Below are 26,109 nucleotides of genomic sequence, written 5' to 3' on the forward strand. Positions count from 1 at the left end.
CTCAGTCATACCAGACACCCTAGGTTTCACTTTTTCTGACGAATTGAATAATGTTGAATGATGTAAACAAATAGGCTTAGAGGAAAGGATTAGCTTTAGACCAGAATAGTTTTATACATCTCTGTAAAAATCTCAATAATCTTAACAATGGTCTCGTTCTATGCATAGAAAAATATTTACCCATGAGTGAAGATAGTTTGTCTTAAACTGCATATGAAACTATAGCATTTTGCTGATGCATTTTTTAATCAAAAGTGATGTACAACTATGACTAAGCACAATTTGACCAATTGAGGGTTAAGAACCTTGTTCCCAACAACAGCAACTTGGCATTGGTGGGGCTTGAACCAGCAACCCCCCAATTACAATTCAAATACCTTAACCATTGAGCTACCACTGCCAGTGCCATGTGGGCTTCACCCATTTACCCAGTCCACTACATACCTGAAACACCAAACACACCTTAGCCATTCCATCTTTATGGCACATTTCCCCAACTAGCCTGTGATCTCCTCATCCATAGCCACTGACTACTCTCAAAATTACACCAGCAAGGATGTGTCAGACTTAGGTAAAAATCCCCTAGCACCTCACTCTACTGGCCTAATATGTGCTTGTCACCCACATTCACTCACCTCAGTCACCAAATCTTCATATTTAATCTTCTTTTCGAAAGCTTCATCAACTGCAACCTCAAATGCAATTGCTATCTCTATAAAATAAACTGTCCATAATTCTGTTTCAAAAATATTTTGCCAGTGTAGATCGAATTCTTTTTCTCATGGTATCACCTGTCTTCAGATTTAGTCAGGATGTGAATATGACATAATATATCAAACACACCACCCATTTTCTATTATAACCATAGACTGTACATACAAGTAAAGTAGATGTTAGCGGGTGAAAAGTGTCTGACACCCCTCTAGTGGCTACACTGAAACGTTTAACCTCTGCCATTCCCAGAAGTGAATGGATTGAAAATTGAAAGTCATGAATGCACAGGAAGCTGACTCAACAGCTCACAGTTTGTGGCTGGCCTAACTGCCTGTCACTACTGGGTGGTGATGGTACATGTCATCACAACTCCACAGCCTCTGTTCCCATTCGTCTGGAGTCTTCTACCTACATGCTCTACTTACCACTCCTCTGATTCTGCTATTCCTGTTTTCTGGACAAATGGATGACATCTGCAAAATCACCCCTACCCCTGCACCCAGAAAATTAACTTTGATGTTCTTCACCCTCTGCCTCGCACCATTTCTCAGACCCCTTGGGAAAACTCTAGGACTAATAAACTTAACTTTGCATTGCTCAACTGTCGCTCCCTCAAGGATAAAACCTCCATGTGCCTCAATCTCATGTTCATGGGTTTTGTTTTGTTTTTTAGACTTGGCAGCAAGCTGGGGACTACTTACATCTAAATTTACTAACATCCAGTGAGCAAAATTATTTGGCTAATCACAGATCCCAGGGAAAAGGTGGTGGTCTGGCTGCTGTCTATAATAACACTCAATGTTTCTGCCTGTACCTTTCATGAGGTATCCTCATTTGAATATTTAGTGTTGAAGCCAACTGTTTCCTTACCATTACTGTTTTTTGTTCATCTGTTTTGTTCAAGTAGCTCAGAGATGGAAGCATTATATATAGAGGGAATATCTTTTGAGGACACTTTTGAAACAGACATCAGGGGAGAGGAGTAGAGATGAGAAATTTAGTGAATGGCCGAGTGACTGAGATGCTAGCAGTAGTTTCAAATGGTTTATGATCAGAAATACCAACTAGCAATCCAGTAACAGAAGTAATATATAAACAAGAGGAGCAGATTAGATCTAGCGTGTGACCATGAGAGTGGGTAGGAAAATCAGCATGTTGAGTCAGAGAAAAACAGTCAATCAGTGTCCACATGGGTATTAAAGTCCCCCAACACTACCATCACTGAACACACAGAACTGGCCAGAGTGAATTCACTGAAGTCTGACAAAGTCCAAGGATGTTCTGGGTGGTTGGTAGATTAACAAAAACAGTAAGGGTAAGGAAAAAAGCCAAATATTCAAATGAGGATACCTCATGACAGTTACAGACATTAAGAGTGTTATTATAGACAGCAGCCAGCCCACCACCTTTTCCCTGGGTTCTGGTCTTAGCCAAATAATTATGGCTATACAGGGTGTTAGTAAATTGAGATGCAAGTAGTCCCCAGTAAGAAAAAATAAATCAAATTAGTTTTGAACAATGAGATCGTGGCATATGGAGGATTTATCCACGAGGGAGCAACAGTTGAGCAATGCAAAGTTAAGTTTATTAGTTCTAAAGGGGCCTGGGAAGGGGGCAAGGCAGAGGATGAAGAACATCAAAGTTAATGGGGGGGGAAGTTCGCTGGTGTTATCCATTTGTCCAGAAAACAGGAATTGCAGAGTCAAACGAGTGGTATGTACAGAAGTGAGATCTGTAGTAGCGATTAATATATCGGGGGTGGCGAAGAAGGCCAAGTGACTGGCATAGCATGCAGGTAGAAGACTCCAGACGATAACAGGAACAAAGGCTGCAGAGCTGTGATGGCATGTACCAGAATACCATAGCCCAGCAGTGGGAGGCACATAGACCAACCACAGTCCAAAACAAAAAAGTGAAAAAAGGTAATGCATACAACTAGAAAAGGTCATGGCAGATCTTTATTGGCAAAGAAACAGTACGTATTGGTAGAAAAGACTATGGTCGGTGTACTCGGACCTACTCACCATGCTACATTAGCCATCCTACTATACCAACCAAAAACCAACCTAAGAACAGTAATGATGCACATAGCAACCAAACGTATCTAAGTATCTGGCAGCCAACAACTTTAAAGAGCAATTAAAAACTCACCCGATAAAGAAGCAGCCAAAGTGAAGTTTATTGGTAAGAGCTCACAGCAGGAAGGCAGGTAAGGTTGAGATACACACACAGAACTGGTGCTGAACACACTTGTGGGGAGAATCATATAATGTATACAGGAGACCAAAAGAAGGATATAAACCAAAAAATGGCATCCAGAATTATGATCCAGGGGAAAAAAACAAAAACAAACAAAAAAAAAAAAAAAAAAAAAAAAAAAAACAGCAACAAAAAAGTACAAGATCTAGCAAGAAGCAGCAGCAACAACCACGCCAAGCACACTCTCACCTGGTACCGACAGGTCCATTCGTAATTAGGGGACTTAATGTAAGTTTATCTTTTTTATTTAGCCAATAGATGAAATTAAGAATTTCATTTATTCACTTCATGCATACCGTTTATGGATGATCAAGAATCACTAATGTATAAGAGAATGTATTCTTTTGCTGTGGTGGTGTGTCTGCTACGGGCACAAAGAGAGAGCGTGTGTGCACTAACAAATATGGCCAGGATTTGGGTGGATAATGTCCAACCTACAGTCTCTATTGCACGTTCATCTACTGCACAAGTCCACACACGATGGCAACTCCCATTTCAGCCATTCAAAAATGTCTTTAAAAAATTCAGAATGTGAGTCAATGGAGGCATACTATTGATTCATATACAGTCTATAGTTATAACTTGTACCTGTCTTCAAGTGTCCAGCCCCAAAAATGTACCCTGTATCATTTCATGACTGCATTTTAAATCACTGGGCAGGAAACCCATGAGCCTAGCAACTTGTCATGAGTTCTATAAGAAGTGAAGAGAATAATGTGGGCCACTCACAAAACCTTTTTTCAGCCAGTAATGTGAGTAGTGCTCATGTTTACAGAACACGTTAAGGATATGCCACTAAAACATAACTTTCTGCTCATAACTGCTCAGCAGTATAGTACAAAAGATACCATCAACTAACATTCCTCTTAATGAGACATGCACAAGCAACTTTGCTAATTATTGCTACTAGCTAGCAATAGATTAATCATATCTGTTAAGATAGCTATATTAACTGACATTTATTTTTAGTATTTTATACCAATATCTACCATCATCATAAGTTTAGCTAGTACATGTTGCTAACTTTTCTTGCCATGTCAGTCAAAATTCAGAAATCATACTCAAAAGTAAACACATTCAGTTTTTGGACAGAGGTATTATGTATATTGTGTTACTGTAAGACTTTCTTACCCACATATCCAAGGACTTCAAAATTAAATTAATGCAACCTCATGCTGGGCACTGACAGTGTGAAGTCATGTGTTTTACTCAATAAGATTCCATTCACCAAGCAGACACTTATTGAGTAATCCTGAAAAGGTTTCTGTTTCATTAAAACAAGACTGACTCAGTAAAATGGAGTAACATGAATGAAAGAAAAATGAAAGATTTCAGTGAGATTTCATTTTTGAGTATAGAGTATACTATTTTTTTGAGCATACCAGTTAAAGTATATTTACAGAATTATTTTTTTAAAAAGCAAAATTAAATATGTTTATACTCTGCCTGGCCAAAAAAAAAAAAAGTTTCACCACCTGTATTTAACTAAGCAAATAGGTAAGAGCCTCCCATTGGATAATTACTGCATGGGTGATTGTTTCAGCTGGCAACAAGTTATTTAACCCTAACTGATGCAGTGAGTAGCTTCTCATTTGTTAAACAACCAGGTTGAAAGACACATTCTGTGGTCGTGGAAAAGATGTTAATCTGTTTAAGAAGGGTCAAATTATCAGCATGCATCAAGCAGAGAAAACATCTAAGGAGATTGCTGAAACTACTAAAATCGGGTTAAGAACTGTCTAACGCATTATTAAAAAGTGGAAGGACAGTGGGGAAACATTATCTTTGAGGAAGGAATGTGGTCGGAAAGAAATCTTGAATGATTGTGATCTGCAATCACTTAAACGTGTAGTGAAATCAAATCACAGAACAACAACAGTAGAACTCAGGGATATGTTTAATAATGAAAATAAGAGCATTTCCACATGCACAATATGAAGGGAACTCAAGGGATTGGGACTAAACAGCTGTGTAGCCTTAAGAGAACCACTTGTCAGTGAGGCTAACCGGCAAAAACAGCTTCAATTTGCTAGGGAGCATAAAGATTGGACTCTAGAGCAATGGAAGAAGGTCATGTGGTCTAATGAATCCAGATTTACCCTGTTCCAAAGTGATGGGCGCATCAGGGTAAGAAGAGGCATCATGCCTAGTGCCTACCGTACAAGCCTGTGGGGACAGTGCTATGATCTGGGGTTGCTGCAGTTGGTCAGGTCTAGGTTCAGCAACATTATGTGCCCAAAGAATGAGGTCAGCTGACTACCTGAATATACTGAACGACCAGGTTATTCCATCAATGGATTTTTTCTTCCCTGATAGCACAGGCATATTCCAAGATGACAATGCCAGGATTCATTGGGCTCAAATTGTGAAAGGGAGCATGAGACATTTTCACACATGGATTGGCCACCACAGAGTCCAGACCTGAACCCCAATGAGAATCTTTGGGATGTGCTGTAGAAAACTTTGCGCAGTGGTCCAAATCTCCCATCATCAATACAAGATCTTGGGGAAAGATTAATGCAACTCTGGACAGAAATAAATGTTGTGACATTGCAGAAGCTTGTGGAAACGATGCCACAGCAAATGCGTGCCGTAATCAAAGCTAAAGGCGTCCAATGAAATATTGGTATGCGTGACCTTTTTTTTTTGGCCAGGCAGTGTATTTAATCTTGTAGAAGGCAATTTCTTAAAGCAATATGCTTAAAGCCATTCTTTCAGAAACTATGTGCATGGTTCCACGTACTTTGCTGTCCACTCCTATTGGCATGCCAACTTTGACACATCCATTAATACACAACCATCGAGCTTAGTACTCAGTACTCTGTCCTGCAGAGACTTGTGTGTCCAAAATAAGGTGCCTCTAGGGAGTTGTCTTATGGGACCAGTTTTATCTCAAACATGAAAATCCTGCTCAAGAGGCCTGTATAAATTGAGGCTTTGACTGAGTTCTGTCTGTAAGTGAACAGATGCAAGTCTTAAATTCTATTTTGGTGTATTTGGAATCTTTATAATGTTACATGCCCATTTTTTGCAACTCAAAAGGCACTGTTGCTTTCCAGAGAACAAGACATTTCAGACAGAGGACCATCAGCTGTGCCAAGTTTGGAAGAAGAGTAAGAAGCATATTGCTTGCACAGATAATGAAAATCTTGTTTCTCTGAGATCTTGTATATTTCTCTACTACACACACATACACGCACTGCATCTTAAATGTAGCAAAAAAATAGACACTTTTTAGTTTTAATACATTTGCATCTCCATTAGCAGTGGGTTGACCTTAACGCTAGTTAGGCCTAGGCCTAAATTCCAGTCTTCTGTCTACGCTCATGAATGCATGAATGGGTTCTTTTGGATTATAAATATAAGCATGTATTTTTCCCCATGTCTTGTTGCCTGTTGAATAAAGTAGTCTGCGTCTGTAGACGTAAGACATAAATGCATACGTACATACATTATACAGTACACTCACAAACACACCCATACACACACCCACACACAAAACTGAAATAACATTCAAAAGTCATTTCAAAGGTCGGTCAAAAAATAAGAGGGGAAGGAGAAATGGGGACTAATGTTTTAGTATTTATCTTACCAGTCTGTCTGCTGATCATCAATAACTAGCAGAATCTTTGCATTTGTTGCGCTCGCTCTCTCGGTAGCCTCGTTAAATGTGGCTGCGGCGGCAGCGGTGGTTTGTTTGACAGCATTGGAGATGGAGGAGAAAAAGCCGGCTCCTGTAGACTGACTTGTAGGCTGCCGCCTCTCTTGAGATCCAGGCGATACTGCTGGGGCAGGGCTTTGTTGAGGCGAATCGGGGCGTTGTAGGTCAGTCATGTAGCCATTTGGCAAGTTGGACATAAAATTGCTATCCGATAGTCGACGTCGCAGGTAATTCATAGTGAAAATAAACTGAGACGATAGGAGGAGTAAATTAAACTACTATATATTCGGTTAATCGTCAGATGTTGCAAAGGATCCTATATTTACTGTGCTACTCCCCCATCGAAAATTAGTTGAATGAACGACACTGAAGATTTATCCTACGCCGTAGATTCTTCAAGCTGCACCTTACTGCAGTCGTCGATTTCACAGAAGCAAAGATTCTAGTGTATTGCTTCACGAGCATAAAACGTAATAAAGGTGTTAAAAAGCCGGACTGCAGTGCTTATTCTAAAGGACCATTTTTAATTGATCGTACTATTTTGTCAGTTCTGGCAGGTGGATCTACATCAGTTAATTAGCTGTACTTTTAAGATAACAAAATACTGAGCGAAAAGATTAGCAAAGAAAAAAACCGTAAACATGAGTAAGGATCTCCTCTTGTCGTCCTCTGATCAGAATGACCGTGATTTCTTTCGGGTTCTTGTAAGCAAAGGTGTCGCGGAAGCTCCAGAATATTTATCACGCCCACTGCCAAATCCTTACCAGCAGAATCCGCTTAGTGTTTTCCTTTATCCCGTCTCAGACTCAACATCCGTTCTTTCTCTAGCTCATCTTATTTGGTTTGGTTGTTAGGGTGATGCTCATGGATCGGAAAAGAGGGATGTTGCATGAACGGGCAGAACTACATATACCATTAGCATGGTAAATTCATTGTTTATATTACAATATTTATTTTTGTTTTCTCAAAAAATCAGAAATATTTTCCTGTGCAAATCAGTTTTGTTGGCTTTTATTCACAGAAATATGTAGTGAAGTTAACTATTGGCTCAACACTAGCCTAAATAAACATTTTACCTATATGAAAATTCATTTCTTTGACTGAGAAAATTCATGGACCCAGTTCTTTGAAGCCTCTTTGTTCAAGTACAGTGAACAATACTAAATGCTTCATTTGAGCAGACTGTGATAGTCTTGTTTTACCCTGATGATAAAGAAGCACATGAAATATCTTGCAAAATACATTTCAGCTCACTCCAAAAAAAAAAAAAAAGATTTTATATAGTGTCATACAATATCCAGTAGCCTGAAAGCCCCTAAGTGATGTACTTCTGAACCTGACTATAACTAGAAGACTTAAAGTACCAGATGTGTGTTACAGTAGTAATATAAGAGAAGAAACTGGCAATAAATATTAACATGTATAAAATACATTTGCATACCATGTACTGCATACAGTAAATGAGGAACTGGCCAAATTAACACATATAGACCAAAACATTAGACATGGCTAGTCTCACTCAGATCTCTGTATCCAGTGAGATGCAAGCTGACATCAGGGGAGCTGGAGCTGAAGCTGAGCTCTAAGTGAATTTGCAGAAGGAACATTTCTAAAAGTTTTTCTAGAGGATCAAATTGACTTTGCACCTCATTTCCTTCATTTCAAGAAGCGATTATGTAGAATTTTAACAAGTAATTAGACCCCTCTTAGATATTTTAATGACTATTAACAACCTTGCTGTTTCACATGATAGGCTGTTTCACATGCTGTTTCGTATTTCACATGATAGGCTACAGGTTTGTTCAGTAAATTTCACATGATAGACTACAGGTTAGCACAGTAACTTATATGCATTGACCGTTATCTTTTTACTACTATGAGGGTTTCTTTTTATCTGAATCAACAAGATCTACATAGAATTGATCTGTTTTACCTAGACTTTTTTGAATATGCAGGCTGAGCAGTTTGAGCACTTTAAAACCATGAATCATATATTTCTTATATTATGCATATTTGTAGAGAACTGTTCTTTTGTTAGTAAGGTAGCTATGTGTTATTTTGTACCGAAACACAGGGTAGCAGTATATACCTTATTTTGGAGAGCATGGTAACAATATAGGTTGTAGGATAGCTAGTCAGTTCATTCAGGTCAGAGTTAAAAATAAATCAATTTTAGAAGCTGCATCCTGATTCTGGACAGTGTGATGATTTGATGATTCTCAACATATAGTATGTCACATAACTAGCAATAAGGTTAAACCTATGACTACGTTTTCAACAAAAGAGTCAAGCAGAAATCATTTGGGCTTCCAAGAGCTTCAAACAAGTAGCAAGGGCGTTCAAGCTGACAATAGCCATGGTAGGAATTGTGACATCTTTTGATTCCTAGTCACAAATATGAGAAGAGTATTGCCAAATGCTAGAATATTTTTTCAAGGCCAATGATATTACTGATGCAGAGAAGAAAACTGGCTCTTCGATAAACTGTGTTGGTCCTGTTACTGATAGCTTAATGAAAAGTGTGAAGAAGCCACAAAAGTATGTGGAAAGACTTTTGAGCAGCTAGTTAACTTGCTCAAGGCATATTTAAACCCCTAAGGGAAATTGTACAGAGATTCATGTTCAACTACAGACCTCTTAAAGATCGTGAAAATGTGGCCAGCTATGTCTCTGAATTAAGTAAACTTGTGCAAGACTGAAATTATGATGACATTATCCTGGGGACTGGGTGGGTTCTGTAAGGTCAGTGTAAGCTAAGAAGGTTGAACCAAAGCCAGAGAGTTTACCTTTTAAAAGAAGAAGGGGAACAAGACTCTGAAGAGGATGCATACAGTTTATATTGTGGAGCATTGCTCACACAAAAAGTAAACATAAATTGTATGTAGGTGATATTCAAAATAGATACAGGCTCTGGAATGACAGTAATGGACAAAGACTAAACTTTGGCAGATGTCTATATCTAACTTATAAAGCTGCAGTCTGATGCTAAAGACATGCACAGGTAAATGAATAAAGATTCAAAGTAAGACAGAGGTAAAGGTGAAATGACAAGATGGCAAAGTCTCTACTAATAATTTTCATATAGAGAACAGGACCAAGCTTAATGGGCTAAGATTGGATACATCAGTTTGCCATAGTGATCCAGACAGCTAAACAGATCCCTGCAGTGAAACCTTGATGGAAATGTTAAATAAGCTCTTCAAGGAGGAACTAAGCTCCAGTTTTTACAGAATGCAGCAGACAGTTTTCACTCGACCAGAACAATTGATCATATTAATCCCACTCTCTCCACCCCATACTGACTACGAGTTAAATTCCATATTGACTCAAATACTCTTTTTGATGTATAAATCTCTAAGAGAACTTATTGAACCTTAAAGCCTGCATGTTCCCTTTGCTCAAGGGTGCTGGCCTGCTGACTGTTCCTCGAATTTTAAAAAAAATCACAGCAGGTAGCCTAGCGTTCTTGTATAAGGCACCACAACTTTGGAATGTACTTCCTACTTCAGTATGGATTCAGATACACTCTCAGTATTTAAAACTAGACTGAAAATTTACCTTTTTGCAAGTCTTTGGCTAGCATATTGTGCTCACACAATGCTATCGTCATAGTTTATTCTAACGTGTACACATCATTTTTAAATATGTTTCTACATTTATTGCTACTTGGTTAGAGATTAACTGATTCTACTGCTTTCTCTTTGTATTGTCTACCCTCTTAATTTTCTCATCTTATCCTATGCCTCTGTCCTTTCTCCAGGCTGTCCCTGCCCTAGTACCCCTACCTTTGGATTATGCTCCCTACCTCAGAATAGGACCCTGATACACCTTCAAACCTTAAACCCAAGTTCAATCATATCTATTTGCATAATCCTCTAGCTAACATCCAGTGATATGTACTATGCTTATATATGCTTTTGTTTGCATATATACTACTATACTTCCATCCTGTTACTGCCTATCTTTCTCTTCTCTCTGAGTATTCCAGTCCCTATAAGTGGAATCCAACTGAGATTTAGCCTCTCAGCCCAGCTGTCCCTGGACCATTCTCCACCACCATGAGGTCATTTGCTTCTGCATGCCTGATGAAGGAAACCCTTAACCTTCCCTGAGTTGGCCCTCCACCAGACTTGACCCTGGATAGACAAAATTAACCACGCCATTGCCATCTCACGTCCTCACTTCAAATTTAGAGACATCAGTGTCAATATAATTCCCCCAATTTGCCTGTCCCTTCTATTCTGTCTCCATGTGGTTATTGTAACCGGGTATTTATCAGTTGTACCTACACAAAGATGGTGCTACAAAAATGTCCAGCAGGTGGTGGCATCGCGATAACAAGCGGGATTAACATGTATACTAAAAAACGAACAAGGAAAATTTTACTCTAGCTGCCATTTTGTAAGTGGTGAGAAAAAGGTGAAGAAATCTTGGATTATGCCTTTATCAACACGTTAAAGATTTAAGAGTTGTTTTAGCCGTGTAACAAAATGGTTCTTGAATGACTTTGTGTGTGCGCGCGCCTGAAGGTGCGTATTGGCGCATGGGGAGTTTTACATCAGTGTAGCAGGTTAGCCTTCCATTAACCTTTTTATCCGTTTAGGAGCAACGGTAAGGCAGCCATTTTGTGGTTTTATTTTTATCCAGTTTTTGACGATTTTGTAATAAGGGAAATGGGAATAATTGTATATGGTCAGTGAAAAGTGAAGATGTTCCTTTTTTGTTTTGTTTGTTTGTGTAGCTACAGTGAGTGGGCACAGATAAGTTCCAGTGTTCAGCCTATGTGTTTTGCAGTTTAGCACCTGTGGACAAAGTACAGGCACAAAAGGCCAACGATCATTGTAACTTTTTTTTGTTTGTTTTGCTTTTTATTTCCAAACAGCCAATGTCGTATTGTGTACCCTAGCTTCTGTGTACTAAATACATACAAGTGTATGAGTACAGCTGGACGTTAAAAAATAAATACATGGTTTCAATTGACGTGCCTGGGTTCCTTTTACTCATATGTAAAAGGAGTGACCCACTAGGGCCTCAAATATTCACAGGCCACAGCATTATCAATTATTTATTTTTATTTATGTAGGGACCCTAAAAAGGGAAAGGAACCCCGTATTGTTTGTGTATTATTTTTAGTTGTTGTTTATTATTATTGTTGTTGTTATAATTATTGTTATAATTATTGTTATAATTATTGTTATTATTATTATACTGGGTAAATACTCTACTTCCCAGAACTCTTCGAGTTTCGCGCCAGTTTTCTTGCTGGCTCGGCCGGTCTCTCACCAAGGCGAGCAATCAGATGGCTGCTAGGCTTGAGCGACATTGTCGCTGACCTATCCGTGATTAGGAGGAGGGACTAGACTGGGACGTTTGGGAAGGTTTTTGGGCTGGAATGAGAGAATGAGAGAGATGCAATGTACCCCAGAAGTTGCGGTTGTCGGAGACTCAATATACGCTGTATATAGGCCAAAACTAACTACTCCCCTTGGCTTTAAAGTCTAACGGTGTTTGTTAGCGTGAAAGTATATTCTCTGCTGTGCCTTTGTTTCGGTTCTGTGACGAGTTAGCCGTATTCGGTTGAAGAGCTAACTACAGCTCCAGGCTATACCACTGAACTGGCTACTTCTCAGCGAAGAAAACTGAATTCTCCACCCTGCTGCTTGTGTGGATGTACAAGGAGGACCAGAGTCTTAACAAAAATCATCGCATTTATGTCGTGTGAGAAGCTGAGAAAAGACGCAAATAGCTGCACGTTGCGGACGCTATGGCTCATATCTATAGGTGTCAGGGACTCGTGAGTACCGGACCAAGCAGCTCCGTCTTTCTCAAATACTTCGTTCGGCATTCTTCAAATGTACCAACGTTTTGGGCCCTAACGAGTTATAATACAAACGCTTGTGAACATCCACGTGCTAAACTGGACATGGCCCAATTCTGGTTCACGGTTGCATTTGCTGTAGTGACTATTTATTATTGAGCGTTTCATTTGCTAATTTTCCGTGTTTATTCAGTTGACTAATTTAAAACCGAAGCCTCGGAGGGTAAGATAAATATTAGTATTGGTGTATTGTTTTGCATGTTGCTTCTTTTTGTTGTTTTCCCCCGCCACTTGTGACGTTAATATGTAACTGCATTGCTCAGTCATACGTTGAATCGGTTTTAGTTGTGTGTGACTTGCTTCTGTTATTTCGCCATTGCTTTCCTTTGTGCAGAAATATATGTGCATTTTTTATATTAAGTGTCGTTTGGGGTATTTACTAACCCGTGAGTCATTCTGGTCACTAAGCACGAGGGGTTTAAAAGGTTTTATTACTATCAACATAATTAAAGTAGACACATTTTTGGAGGCTCCGCGCTAACTTACATTGATCTAACACGAAATGATACGTTCCCCCTATTTGATGAGGGTCCCTTTAGGGAGGGGTTACATTTATATCATTCACATCACTATTCCTTTTCACATTTGTTATCTACTGTTAATGTCATTGTTGTCTCAACCAGAGAGGCATGTTACCATTTTGTGGAGTTGGTTCCTCTTGATGTTGTTACTCTCTGCATCAGGGAGTTTTTACACACCACTGTTGCCTCTGGCTTGCTCTATTGGGGCTAGGACCTGGACGTATGTAAATCTGCTTTGTGACCAACAGCTGTTGTAAAAAGTACTATTATAAATAAACTTTTGCTTTGCTCTTCCCAAATTTTCAAACCATGGCCAATGTCTTATGCCATGGTGGAAACAGAGCTCCAGTATCTCCTCAGAGACAAAATCATAGAAACAATTAAGTTCTGAGAGTGGGCAGCTCCAAAACAACCTATTGTCACACATGTGGGAGCTGTATCTGCAGGAATTATAAATCATTAAGAATGCCTCCAACCTCAAACAGTTCCCAATCCCAAAGATTGAGGATCTGCTATCTGATCTAGCCGGAGCAAAAAGTAGAATATGAGCCAGGCATACCAACAAATTGTGTCGGAGGATAAGGATGCTGAAATTATGTAACAGTGAACACATGAGCCTGTACACCTACTGTCATTTAGCAGTTGGTGTGTCTTTTAGCCCCACCTTATTTCGGGGAACCATGGACATACTGGGGGAAAAACTGAAGCCAAAAACCAACAAAGTAGATGAAGTGCTGAACAGATTGGGAGAGTGGCCTCATGCTCAATAGACGTGAGTGCAGTTTCTTAAAAAAGTGATGTTTTAACATAGCTGGCCGTGTGAGGGAGTGAGAGCATTGTTACAAGGCTGAGCCATAATGACAAAGGTACAATTAAGGCAAACCAGTCTCAAAGTCCAGCAAAACAAACAAAGGCAGAATTCAGAAATGTACAACTCGATAGCCAGTGAGCACCAGGCTGCCATACTTCACAATAGTAGGCACTTCTGTGTCCCATAATCTGTGTGACGGCACACCCGGACTGGCCCATAAACCGAACTCGGTGGAGCAGCAGGCATAAATGGTCAGGAGCTAGAGCATTCAGAGAGAAACACAACACATACATATTGGAGCCTAGGAAAGTGCCTATAGAGGAGCCGGTCTCCACTGCTCTGCATTGTGTATTTGAGGGCGTACTCAGGATACTTGAGTGCTAGTACTAACCACAGATGTTACAGAATGCTCTGGATGAATAAAACAAATGTACTGGGAAAGCTAGATCAAAGCCCCTCTCTGTCTGGATTTTGCCTCTTTCTTCAGCCATCTAGCAAATTGGTTGGATGTATTTATGTATAGTATTTGTATGTATAGTGCAATTGTTTTTATTATTTATTTTTTTAGATGAATAGTCATTGTAAAATTGCTTTAGGATACTCTGTGGGGTTAATAATGATCATAGTTTGAAAATATTGCTGGCTGAACTGCATTTGACTTGAGAAAATATTGAAACAGACGGAGTTATGGAGTCAGCTAACAGAAATGTGGAAGACTTGCAGGGACTGGAGGAGGGAAGTTACCTATGATAAACTACCATTTCTATCACATGATGTCTGATCACAAATATGGATCTGGTGTGCCTTAGGTGCAAAAGTTCTTATTCAGCAGTGGAGTACATCAGCACTATAAAGGATGTGGTAAGAGGGGTCACATTATGCAGGCATGACCCAGCACAGTTAGTGTGGAGCCAGACCATTCTAAAAAAAGGACCTGGGCTCTTTGGAATATCTTTGGAATACAATATGAATAGTATTTCTCAAAAAAGTGCATACAAAACCACAAATTACTATAAAAGTGATTCCAGTGCATCAAATCATATTACATGCTCAATTAACAAGTGCAAATTGTAACTCAACTTCCACTGCAAATTAAAAATGTTATGTATAGAAAAAGATACTAAGGCACACGTACATGAAATATCCCTTGACAATGTAGCCAGATTGCAAGCCTTGTATTTAGTGTTCTGTTCAGATTTTTAATGCATAATTTTTTAGGTAAATGGTTTCAAGACATAAGAACCAATAAAAAAACTTTTAACTTACTAAAGCAGTATAAAACATATCTGGGTGAATAAATCAGATGCATTGATAGATGCACAAAGTCTGTTAAGCTATCTGCAAGCACCTCTCAAAACAGTCCCACTTAGACCTGCTGGGTATGCATCTCATCTGGTCCAGTCAAGCTCACCTGATTTTTAACATGCCACATCTGATCATCAACTCCCTTCCTATCAGGTTCACCTTCCCAAGCTTCCACTTCCTCAACACAAAGTATTTGTTGTTCTTATAAAGTATACTGAGCGATTTCCCCTGTTTGTTGATCTTTGTGGTTACTGAAGTCTGTTTTCCTCCTAGACCAAGCTTTCAGCCTAACTCTTCCCAGAGCTTCCCAGACTGTTCAGCTGTATAAACCCTGGACTGCATTGACTTCGTTCTGGACAACTCACTGATAGTCCTTACATGGTCAACATTCAAGCAGCCAGTTCTGCAAACCAATAAAGACCTCATGCAATTGGATTCTCTTTTTCTTGTGAGATTACTACCATGACAAAGCCATGTATTTGCATTTACTCTCTGCGTACACCCAAGCAGAGAAAATTGGGGGGGAAGTCACACAATGCAGAGAGAATCAACAGCATAAAATTTCCTTGCATTAACAGTATGATCTTAACAATTATACAATTGTAACAATTATAGTTACAAAGCCTACAGGTTCATATATTTAATAGTTTTACCTCATATTTAGGAGTTTTCAAAACATCACACTATATAGAACCTTATTGTTTTGTATGTGTTTTGCTGTATCAGCTAAAGAGTTAATTGAATATTTCCCTTCAACTGAGAACCCTGTCATGAAAAACATTTTTGCAACTTATTTTGGATGTGATTGAACAATTGTCTCTTTAGCCTGATTTATAATTTCTAGTAATAATAAATAGATTTGTTTCAATTTTAAACCTAATATATCACTTGTGACATGTTTACCTCGGATTTGGGGCTTCTTCTCTGTCTTGCTAGATCTAGGGAGTGTGGGATTAATGTTAACTGTTAACGTGGTCTAGGTATTGGATCGTAAAAACAGCAAGACGGGGGATAATGGGTAATGGAGTTATTTATTCATTATAAGATGCAGGAGTTGAGAAGGAAAAATTATAAACAAAACTGCAACTATAACCAAGAAGTTGCTAATGTAATGGTGAGTGGTAAGGCGGACGCATGTGTGGAGAAGAGCAAGATTTATTATGGGCAAATCCAGAGTCAGCGTCGTCGTAACGGTTCAGGGTCAAATTACCAAAACAATCTGAATACAAGATTAAACTAAACGAAACAAAACACTGAAAAAATGGAAGCAGGCTACAACAAAAACAAGCAACGATAAGAACAAATAACTAGAGATAACAGCGAAACCAAGAATCTTGTAAACGAGAAAAAAGATGGATTAACACGCAGCGGCTATACCCAACACAGATTAGGAATTGCATACAAGTTTCAATACGGTCTTATAATGAACATCACCAGCACTAACCTAACACAGGTCTTGAATACATGATCTAATGAACACTAAACAAGACACAGGTGCAAATCATAAGGGGCGGAGAAAATGAAACTAATGAATGGAATAACAACATGGAAGTAAACCAAACAAACAGACAGGGAAACCATGGAAACATTAATGCTAGGAGGGTGGCCAATTGTGACAGCTAATTTACATTCCCATAACCAAAAATGGCAAATAAAACACAAAAATCTACCCTGATTCCCTAAACCTATAAACAGTAGACAAAATTCAGGGAGCAAAATAAAAGGCATCAATTCCCTACTTCCCACCTACGATTACAATTATATAAATGTTATACACTACAATGATATTTACAATGGCAACCAGGTCCAGTGATTGGGGAAAGCAATCATTGTAAATGGTATAACAAAGCCAAGGTCGAAATAACAGAGTTGTAATATAAACACAATAACAAATAGAAACTAAGTGACACAAACAATCACACAGCAAGACTGCATACGAACACACTCGACAATAATCATAGAGACGCAAACTCTCAGTCACACAGTCAAAGCAAAAGAACAGCAAAGCAAGAGGGAAAAGCCCCCTCATCTTATCTGGGCAGGCACACCACAAATAGTAATGGGAGGGAAATCCAAGTAGGAGGTGTAGAGCCTGGAACACAGGAAACATAAACAAACAATTGAAACATATTTAAATTGGTGAGTACAGTGACTTTGTTCGTATCAAGGATGGAGACTTACAACTTGTCACTTGCTCTGTCTTCCTAGGTGAAGAATTTATACAAATCCTCTGGGAGGTGGAGATAAAAACACCACCCACAAAGTTTGACATCATGAACATGGACAGAACACAACTTAGTTTAAGCTGGTTTCATGTCCCAGGTCTGGAGGCTAATGTCAATCTAAGTTAGAAGAGCTAAGCAAACAGTTTGCCAGTTTTGATGACTGGTCAGGCCTGCAATGAAGCATAGCCTTATTCCAAGCAATAAAAGTCCCAGAAAAGAAGTGAAATATGTTTGCCAAACATCACCTACAATAGAAGACAAGTTACAGTGAAGTTCATGTTGAAAGGACAAGAACAGTCAGTGACTGAGATATTCAGTGCCTTGGGTCAAACCTATAGTTACAAAGTTCCCATCAGCATCAGACTGAGAGTTTTGTGACAGAAAACAGATGCCAGGAAATACTGTTTGTTCCTATGCATACAACTTACAGGAGAAGCTGACTAAGATTCAACAAAGTCCCAGAGGAAAAGAGTGTGCTAAAAGAACAAGTTTTGTTGATGCTTGGTGATGATCTTTTCAGATGTGAGATGAAGCAAAGACTCAAGGATGCAGAGCTGCTGACATTTATCCAGCACAAGCCACTATAACCTGGTCAGAGAAAGAAGAGGTACATACTCTGAGTTGCAAAAATGGACTAAAACCTTTTAAGGTATTGGTTTTAGTCACACGCCCTCTGAAGTGTTCAGTTGTCAGAAAGGGCTTAATACAGTCTGAACTGTAACCCTGACATCCTACTACAGTGTGTGAGATCATTTGACTAATGATGTATTACTAAATATTAATGTATGTACACTTCAAGTGCCTTTATAGTTAGATGTATCACATTTTATAGCCTAAATACCTAGCTAAGGAGATAGATATCAGGTACACTACCTTGCCTAGCTGATCCAGGTAGTGCCAGTTCTGGTAGTTTAGTTCAGTAACACAAAGTAAAATTTAGTAGCAAACAGAGCAGTACATTTGAAAACTTGTTTTACTTTTGGAACAAAAATCATACTGAGTACTAGCCATACACAATGCAACATTAGACACTGAGGGTGACTCAGCTCTTGACTGGTAGATGGCAGGCTAAGTTGTTGGAGAGGCAACATTTAGTACTGAAAAGGACAATTTCATTGTTTCTTATTGTGATTATACATGACAGCTAACTAGCTAGAGAAATAATAACAATACCTCAGCCACTTGAGTGACATCACACCCTTAGCAACGCACTAGGCTCCAGTGCGTAGTAGTAAGAAAGTAATTATATTGTAAGTTGGATTCTATATTTGTCTTTTGTTGCAGTGTTACATATGTATTGATAGAGGAACATATATTAATGTGGTTCCTTAATTTTTCCAAAATTCCAGTAGTATTAGTAAGTACACTCAAATAGAAAAATAAAGATGCAGACTCAAGAATTAATTGAAGAGAATAGCAAGTCCTGTGTTTATTTGCTGTTCAGTAAAACATATAAATGGCACTTTTTGATCTAAGCTGACATGGTGGATCGCAATGCACTAAGATATTAATGCACTAAGGCACTGTGGGGCAAGACCATTCAGTGCTTTGTAGGTTTTTAGAAATATTTTAGAATCAATAAAAAATTTGACTGGGAACCAAAGTAAAGTAGCTATAATAGGAGTGATGTGATCAAATTTTCTAGTTCTACTAAGAACTCTGTATGCTGCATTTTGAACTAGCTGAAGCTTGTTTAGACACTTAACGGTACAGCCAGATAGCAAGGCATCACAGTAGTCCAATCTTGAAGTAATCAGTGCTCTCCTGTACTGCAAGTGCACAACTATAGCTTAGTGACCACCAGCATATTTTGATGGCAAAATGCATACTTGCTACGCAAAATGCATAGATTGGCAGGTCTGCTTTCATTAACCGAGGTTGTGAGAGAGAGACTGTTTTGTTTTGTTTTGTTTTGTTTTGTGGGTTCCCCCCGCCAAAGTTCACGTTTGTCCTAGCTCCTCGGTGTTTAGTTAGCTCTCGTTTTCCCTCGCTCATATGTGTTTAGCATCTACCCGTTTGTGCTCCCCGCTCTCTGTTTAGTTCTCCGCTGTTCCCTAGTCTATCGTATTCTCTCCGCTCCGTTTAGGTTTCCTTTCCCCGTTCATGTACGCAAGTATTGCCTGGCTTTCCTTTTTAGTTCTGTTAACTGTTTTCGTTTTGGAGGTTTTATTTATCTTACGTAACCCGTTTCTGTTTTCCCTTCCTTTCCAAGTTTGAATGTTCATAGTTGTATTTATCGTTGTTCTTTCTGCCAAGGTACACCTACCCTTGATGTCAGGTTGTTACTGAGTCTCAACCTGTCTCAGCTGTCTTGGCTACTCCCACCACCCCAGAATGGGTTTCAGACATGTACACACCATCAGGACAAGACTAGGACCGCTAGAAAACTGGACTAGACAGTAATTGCATTTTTTTTCATTTTATCATTTATATTTTTATTATTAATTATTTTATTTATTATTTATTTTTCTCTTAAAATTGTTACTATTGTGATCGTTGCCAGCCAGAGGTGGATGGTCCCCTACTTTGAGTCTTGGTTCCTCTCAAGGTTTCTTCCTCATGCCTTAGGGAGTTTTTCCTTACCACAATCACCCATGGCTTGCTCACTGGGGGCTGGGGCCGGGACTTGGACATTTGTAAAGCTACTTTGTGACACAATCTGTTGTAAAAAGTGCTATTTAAAAAATTGATTTGATTTGGAATCAGGTGATGTGTATTTGTGTAATGAGGGAGAGTGTGGTCTAAAGAGCTTTAATTGAATCTGAAAAGTCAAAAATTGTTTTAAAAAAAAAGGCTTTAAGAGGGATACGGCACTCATAACATTTCTAGAATATTGGGGCATAATCACAGAACCATCAAATGTTTTGTTGATTACATCAATTACAGCATCTTGCTTACCTATTGTTAACAGACTTTAGACTCAAGAGGTCACTGTTTACAAATAAACTGAGGTTATATATCATGCTATTTAAACTGAGAGAGGTTATGAGAGAGATACATCAGAGAGATATACATATTGCTCCCCACCTCACACCCCCCAAAAAACCCTGCACAATACAGTATGCATACGGTACACAAAAAACTTAAATCACTCTTCACCTATCTCTGAAAGCTCTTTCTTATTCGGATGTCTATGAGTAATTTGATTATCCATAGATATTGTTATTGCATATAGATTACTGCAATAAAGTATAAATCCCCATTGAACATTCTGACATAGTAAACAGTAAAACCATTAATGATGGACAGTATGTTTGACATGTATTTACAATAGATGGCATACAACCACATGTATGGCAGCTGGGCAAGATATTAATTTAGGCAGATTTGCAGTATGGGACAAGTTTAATTGTCTTTTGATTTAATTTGATTGAAATGGAGAGTGTAATGATAAGGAAAAAGGCTTTAAAACATTCATTAGGTTACAAAGAAAATGCATTAACTGCACCAGATAGGAAGTGTATTGAAGAATATAAAGATGGTGATTGACAGGCACCAATATTATCTTCTTCAAACCTTATTTGAGTTTACTATATTTTCAAATAATTTCTATACATTTTCCCCAATGGGGTTAATGAGTTCACACTGTGTGTCCTAAGTGTGTGTGTGTGTGTGTGTGCGTGTGAGAGAGACACAGTGTGGTTATGGATCCAAATGCATTAGCATGCTTAGGCAGAATTACACACATAAAGCACAGCTATCTTTTCTTTGCTTTAAGCCTTTGTTCAGCAAAGGAAACAAAGAAAAAAACCTTGTTAGGGGAACTTACACAGAGCTGCATGTATGGGCAGGCTGGTAGAATGACTGCAGCTCAGGCAGGCTAAGCACTCAAAAAAAAATGCAGTCAAGCGAGATTTTAGATTAGCCCTGAAGGAGGGGCTGATGACAGGTGCTGAGTCTTAGAATGGAACCAAAGACAGAGCAGGACTTGTTTGTGGATTAAAAAATCCAGTTAAATACAGGAATTGTACACTTAGATTTCAAAGCAGCATTTGCATGCATCTTTCTCCACTTTAGTGAATATGCCAAATATATATTCTCCGAACATAGTAAATATAACTCTACCAAAGCAAGTTAGGTAAATGTTTCTGTTGACTCCATGCTGGAAAGGGGGAGGGGAGAACAGAGAAAATTCACAGTCCCTCAACCGGCTCCTCCCATAAGGAACCTGTGGAAGTTAATGTCTTAGAAACAGAAGCAGACAAAGAGCAGGGAGGTAGGGAGAAGGGGTTGGACTTGAAAGAGCCAATGGGTACTCAGAGGGAGATGTTGAACAACACATAGCACAGGTCCTTAGTCCTGATACAAAGCAGGTTAGAGCTTCACATTTCAGTTGTCCTAGCAAACAGCCCAGGTAGATTTCACTTGCAAGCAGCTGCCAAGGGGGCCTGAACCACTAGAAAGTAAGGATCTGGAATCATGGCTGTCACTAATTTCCATTACATCACTCGGATGAGCAGTGGCTTCAAAGTTTACATCCTTGAGGGTAATTATCACTCTGTGCTCTGTGGTCTTCTACTAGTTACTTAGTCTTCAATAGGTCTTCTACTAGCAGCTTTCTTACAGGTGATCTTCTACCAGCAACTTGTGTTTCATATTTGTCAGTGAAAAATAAGACCAATACCTGGTGCATTTGTGTGTAACAGGAGCCCAGCAGTAGGTGTAACTGAAATGAGATATCTTGCCTCATAAAACACAAATAAGATTTTAAGCTATTTTAAGATGTTTTACTTAAACCCACAATTCATTAATTGATGTCATGTAAACTGCACAAAAAAGAACCATGTTGATGCTGTTCTAGCTTTAAAAGTGGAGGAGAGTGAGATTATTTTTCACTTATAGTCATTTTGTAGGTTTCTTCATTTTATACCACTGGAGCTGATGTATCAGGTGGAAGAGGCTTGTTAATTATTGGGTAGTGACTTATTGGGTAATGACTATAAGTGATGGAAGAAGCCCTTAGGAGGGTCTGCTTTTGTGTCTGAGCAATCAAGAAAAATAACCCTCCCTCAGGCACTAGAAAACCACTCAAGTTGCAAGGTGTGGTTTACACCCGGTCCCCTGTCTTTTGCCAGACCGTGTCATCTTGTCACACTCCACTGCATAGGGGATATGCTTTGTATGTATGTCTGTATGTGTGAGGGAGAGGGGGTACATTCAATTCACCAACAATGCTGCTCATTACCCAAACCACTTGTGCGTTTTTAGAGTGTTGAATGCTTGATATGATTACATTCCCTCAAAGGTCTGTAAAAAATAACCACATTCATTCACTAATTTTTTATTTTATTTTATTTTTTTTTGTAGAAGTTGAGGAGCTTTATTGGCCTTTAGGAATATTATTGCCAATCTCATGTAAAGGTTTCTCTTAGTTGACATTAGTGTGCTTTATACCAGCTCTGTTGTAATTGAAATGCCTCAGAGAATTGTATACGCCACAGTGATAATTTAAAGCTTTCATATCTCTGTTATATAATGATTGAGATTTCTAAACTAATTGTGAACTATTTGTCCAAGATACCTTTTTCAATGTTTGTATGATAAGTGTGAAAAAGTTGCCAGTGTTGTAGACCTAGCAGAATTGGACTAATGTATATTAATTACACCATAAATTTATTTCTGTTCGCATTAGACCATCTTTGCTTAATTTATGTTTGGATTAGTCTGTCCTGCCTCCTGTCATTGTCATGATGTTGAGTAAACACATGATCTAAACATTACACTTTATGACATGGCATAGGTCTGATTTCACAAATGTCAAGTTCTTAGCCATCAGGAGAAACAAACATGTCTGTAATGGCTAATAATGTTTCAGTTTGTTTCCAGGCAGTTTAATGTGTTTTCATGTGACAAATATTGCTTTTGTGTTTTGTATGTGAATGACATTTACCGTTAGTGGTGAATCAGCTGGGTTCCACAGTAGTACTAAAAGCCAGTTGATCTTGTTCTGCTGCTTAACGGAGTTTACATTTAACGGTGGCACAGCAACATTTTCCCACAATTAAGTCATACAGGTGGTGATGAAATGGTAGAGATTAACAGTAAGATGGTTGTTTACGTGTTTGCCACTCCTTTTCACCGTTTGGCCCTGTAAACAGTGCCTGGTCATGTGATATGACTGTGAGGCCTACCTGTGTCAGTTAATTCACCTACACACCAATTAATATATTTGTGACTTTCCTCATTAAATTTCTATTTATGATGTTGCCTCATAGGTCAGCCTAACCTGAGGAGTGAGGACAGATTCCGCCATATGACCAGTGACAGAGTCCGAGTAATCCCTGCTCATTCACTCAAGCGCAAGCACAGTTCAGAACGAGGGCGAACACTGGAGGAGAGGTACACCAAAAGAGCATCAGCTATTTGTTATAGTAATTTTTTTAGTTTATCAAATGCTACAACCAATTTTTGTCACTGATAGAAAAGTTATAGTTTCCTGAAGATTAACAGTCTGTGTGTTCCAGGAGAGAGAGGGCTCTGAGTAAGAGCCTATCCATTACTGCTAGGAGACCATCAGGGTTCAGTGTGCCAGAAAGTCCTACTTCTACTTGGAGCCCCACAGCCAGCCCCACTCACCTCATTCCTAGCCCAGTCCACTCAGCACCAGTTATGGATGAGCCTCTTGCCCTTATCAAGAAACCCCGCATGGAGCCAGAGAAGACAGAGGATAAAAGCAAAACAACTGCAGTGAGGCACATACAGGTAATTGTTTCCAAAGTGTTCTTTGCTAAACATCACAAATGTGTTTAATTTTTGTTGTTACTGTGACATTAAAGTGGACTTTGACTATCCAATTTTTTACCCAGCAAAAACATTGCCATAAAATATATAAATAAAAATATATAAATATATATAAATAAAAGTGGCATTTTAAAAGATACAGAAGAAAAGCTTCACAGCATTCCAGAGAATTCCAAGAACCTAAATGTTGTCCTTTTTGATTTCTTACACTCCTACACAAATAACTTAAGGACTCGTCCAACAACCAAAAGAACAATTTGGGCCATGTGCCATCAACCCTGCCCAACCTATAGCAAAGGCTGCTGAACACACGTAGTATAGCTCCCCAGTTCTCAGAATCTCTCCAGGGCCTACTCAAGTCTACTTATCTCAACTATCTGTGAGTAGCAGCAGAATGCAGGAAGGCTGTCCATATTCCTGAACGAGTCTTTCTGAGGGCACAAACAGGCCTCTGCCTGTCTTAGATATGCAATCCAGCCGGATTCAGGGAGAAATGTGAGCAATGGGCGGAGGAATGCTGTCAACAAGTCCCAACACACCACTTCTGTTGTTGACCTGCTAATAGCACCAGAACTGAAGGAGCAGTCTGGAGCTTTGAAAAATCTAAATTCATAGGGTTTAAGTTATGTTTATGTTTTTGATATCCTCTTCCTTTAGAATATGCTTTCTTGAGACCTGAATCTGCTTGGTTTGACTGTCTGTTAACTTTGGTTTTAGTGTTGCACTCATTTTCTAGAGTTCAAACATTTATTAAAGAATTGGTCTTTTCTGTACTGTAGTATTTAATGAATCATTAATCACTGTGTGTCTTGCAGGTTCGTCCCTCAGTAATCACTTGTGTCTCATCAATAAAGTCAGCCCACAAAGCTGAAGTCTGTTGCAGTCATTCCAGTGGTATGTTACATTAAAACTTAGCAGTCTGTGATTTACATTTTTCCTTCATAGCATTTCTCTTCACTCGCAGCTTATTTACAACATTAAAAATCAAAGCACTACAAATAATACGGTATTAAATCTGTTTTGGGGTCTGTTCTGAGCATGATTTTATGTTGATTTCCTCTGCATAGTTATGACACAGCGCAGTTATGACCATGTTGAGGAGCATTTCCAGAGGAGTCTTGGAGTGAATTACCAAAAGGGCTCCTCCAAGCAGCTCTCCATTAGTGTGTCTGTCGATGATCACTTTGCCAAAGCCCTCGGAGAGAAGTGGCTTCAGCTCAAAGCGTCATCCTCTTCTTGCAACTCTTCTTCATCACCATCATCATCTTCTTCATCTCCACCTAGCAGTCCAACCTTCGTCCATTCACCTTGCTACGGTCAGAATCCAATACAGGTCAGCAAAGATTCTGTCAGCCCAACCACAACCACTCCCAGCCTGTGGTCAGAGAAATGAAACTGTTGGAGAAACATTTTGATTGAACGGACTTCAGTGCACAAGGCTTATACAAAGAACCATGCTATGCATAACCACTGCCTGCTGTACAAAAATGCCAAAATCAGAGTGTTCAATGACAGGGTGATGGGATAGTGAAGCAATATTGAACATTTTGGTGCTGAATCGCTACCAGTTTGGGTGTCTCTACATGGGGATTTTCTTTGGAAGAGCTAACCATACTATGTCCTAATTTCAAGGATGTGATAATTTCATGATGGCTATGTACTGTTAGAGCAGGTCAAATCGGTTAAGCTTTATTGTTTTTTTGTTTTTTTCCCATGCCTTACATCATGTGCCACTGATGAATGTTTATGGTTCTTGATTGCACTGATTATAAATAATACCATTTCATTTGGCAGTATTTGCCTGTATTCTAATACTAAATGTGTATTTATGTGTTTATGTCCAGTACTCCAGTAGTGGTACCATGCAAAGAAAAAACATCAAATGCATTAGTAGGTCTTACATCTGTTCATTTCAATTTCTGTTTGGATTTCAAGATGAGTTATGGATCAGCTACTGTAAATATTTGTAAATAAACTTCAGTCTGTTCATTCAG

The 26,109-nt window shown here is 38.9% G+C and overlaps 2 protein-coding genes and 1 long non-coding RNA gene across 6 annotated transcripts in view; 2 read left to right on the plus strand and 1 right to left on the minus strand.

Annotated features, from left to right (window-relative positions):
* The window catches only part of syn1 (synapsin I), a 30,980-nt gene extending 23,524 nt beyond the window's left edge, over positions 1-7,456 (minus strand). For both annotated transcript variants that reach the window (XM_035536423.2, XM_035536422.2), the window contains exon 1: positions 6,566-7,456. In XM_035536423.2, coding sequence (XP_035392316.1) covers positions 6,566-6,870 — 305 coding nt within the window. In that variant the 5' untranslated portion in view covers positions 6,871-7,456. The remainder of the gene's footprint in view (positions 1-6,565) is intronic.
* A 3,544-nt stretch (positions 7,457-11,000) lies between these two features.
* LOC145643278 (uncharacterized) lies at positions 11,001-15,584 on the plus strand. 2 transcript variants are annotated; one of them, XR_004777130.2, is made up of 2 exons: positions 11,001-15,302; positions 15,423-15,584. It is a non-coding gene; the product is annotated as an uncharacterized LOC145643278 (long non-coding RNA). The 2 variants fall into 2 exon arrangements; XR_004777131.2 differs by having other exon boundaries at positions 11,001-13,805.
* A 6,078-nt stretch (positions 15,585-21,662) lies between these two features.
* On the plus strand, positions 21,663-26,109 carry vgll4l (vestigial like 4 like). 2 transcript variants are annotated; one of them, XM_081703879.1, is made up of 5 exons: positions 21,663-21,860; positions 23,590-23,713; positions 23,881-24,076; positions 24,931-25,009; positions 25,183-26,109. In XM_081703879.1, exons 1-5 carry the CDS (start codon positions 21,794-21,796, stop codon positions 25,506-25,508), a joined length of 792 nt encoding a protein of 263 aa, XP_081560005.1. In that variant the 5' UTR covers positions 21,663-21,793; the 3' UTR covers positions 25,509-26,109. The 2 variants fall into 2 exon arrangements, with proteins under 2 accessions (XP_081560005.1, XP_026886266.2); XM_027030465.3 differs by having other exon boundaries at positions 21,668-21,860; positions 23,839-24,076.

The sequence above is a fragment of the Electrophorus electricus genome, chromosome 20 (assembly GCF_041902795.1).
Source record: "Electrophorus electricus isolate QZ-2024a chromosome 20, ASM4190279v1, whole genome shotgun sequence".
Lineage (NCBI taxonomy): Eukaryota > Metazoa > Chordata > Actinopteri > Gymnotiformes > Gymnotidae > Electrophorus > Electrophorus electricus.

Coding starts and splice junctions, on each gene's coding strand:
- vgll4l (XM_027030465.3), top strand. CDS start 21,794: ATGGCTGTCACTAATTTCCATTACATCACTCGGATGAGCAGTGGCTTC. Junction 23,714..23,838: donor GGGCGAACACTGGAGGAGAG/GTACACCAAAAG, acceptor TGTGTGTTCCAG/GAGAGAGAGGGCTCTGAGTA. Junction 25,010..25,182: donor CTGTTGCAGTCATTCCAGTG/GTATGTTACATT, acceptor TCCTCTGCATAG/TTATGACACAGCGCAGTTAT.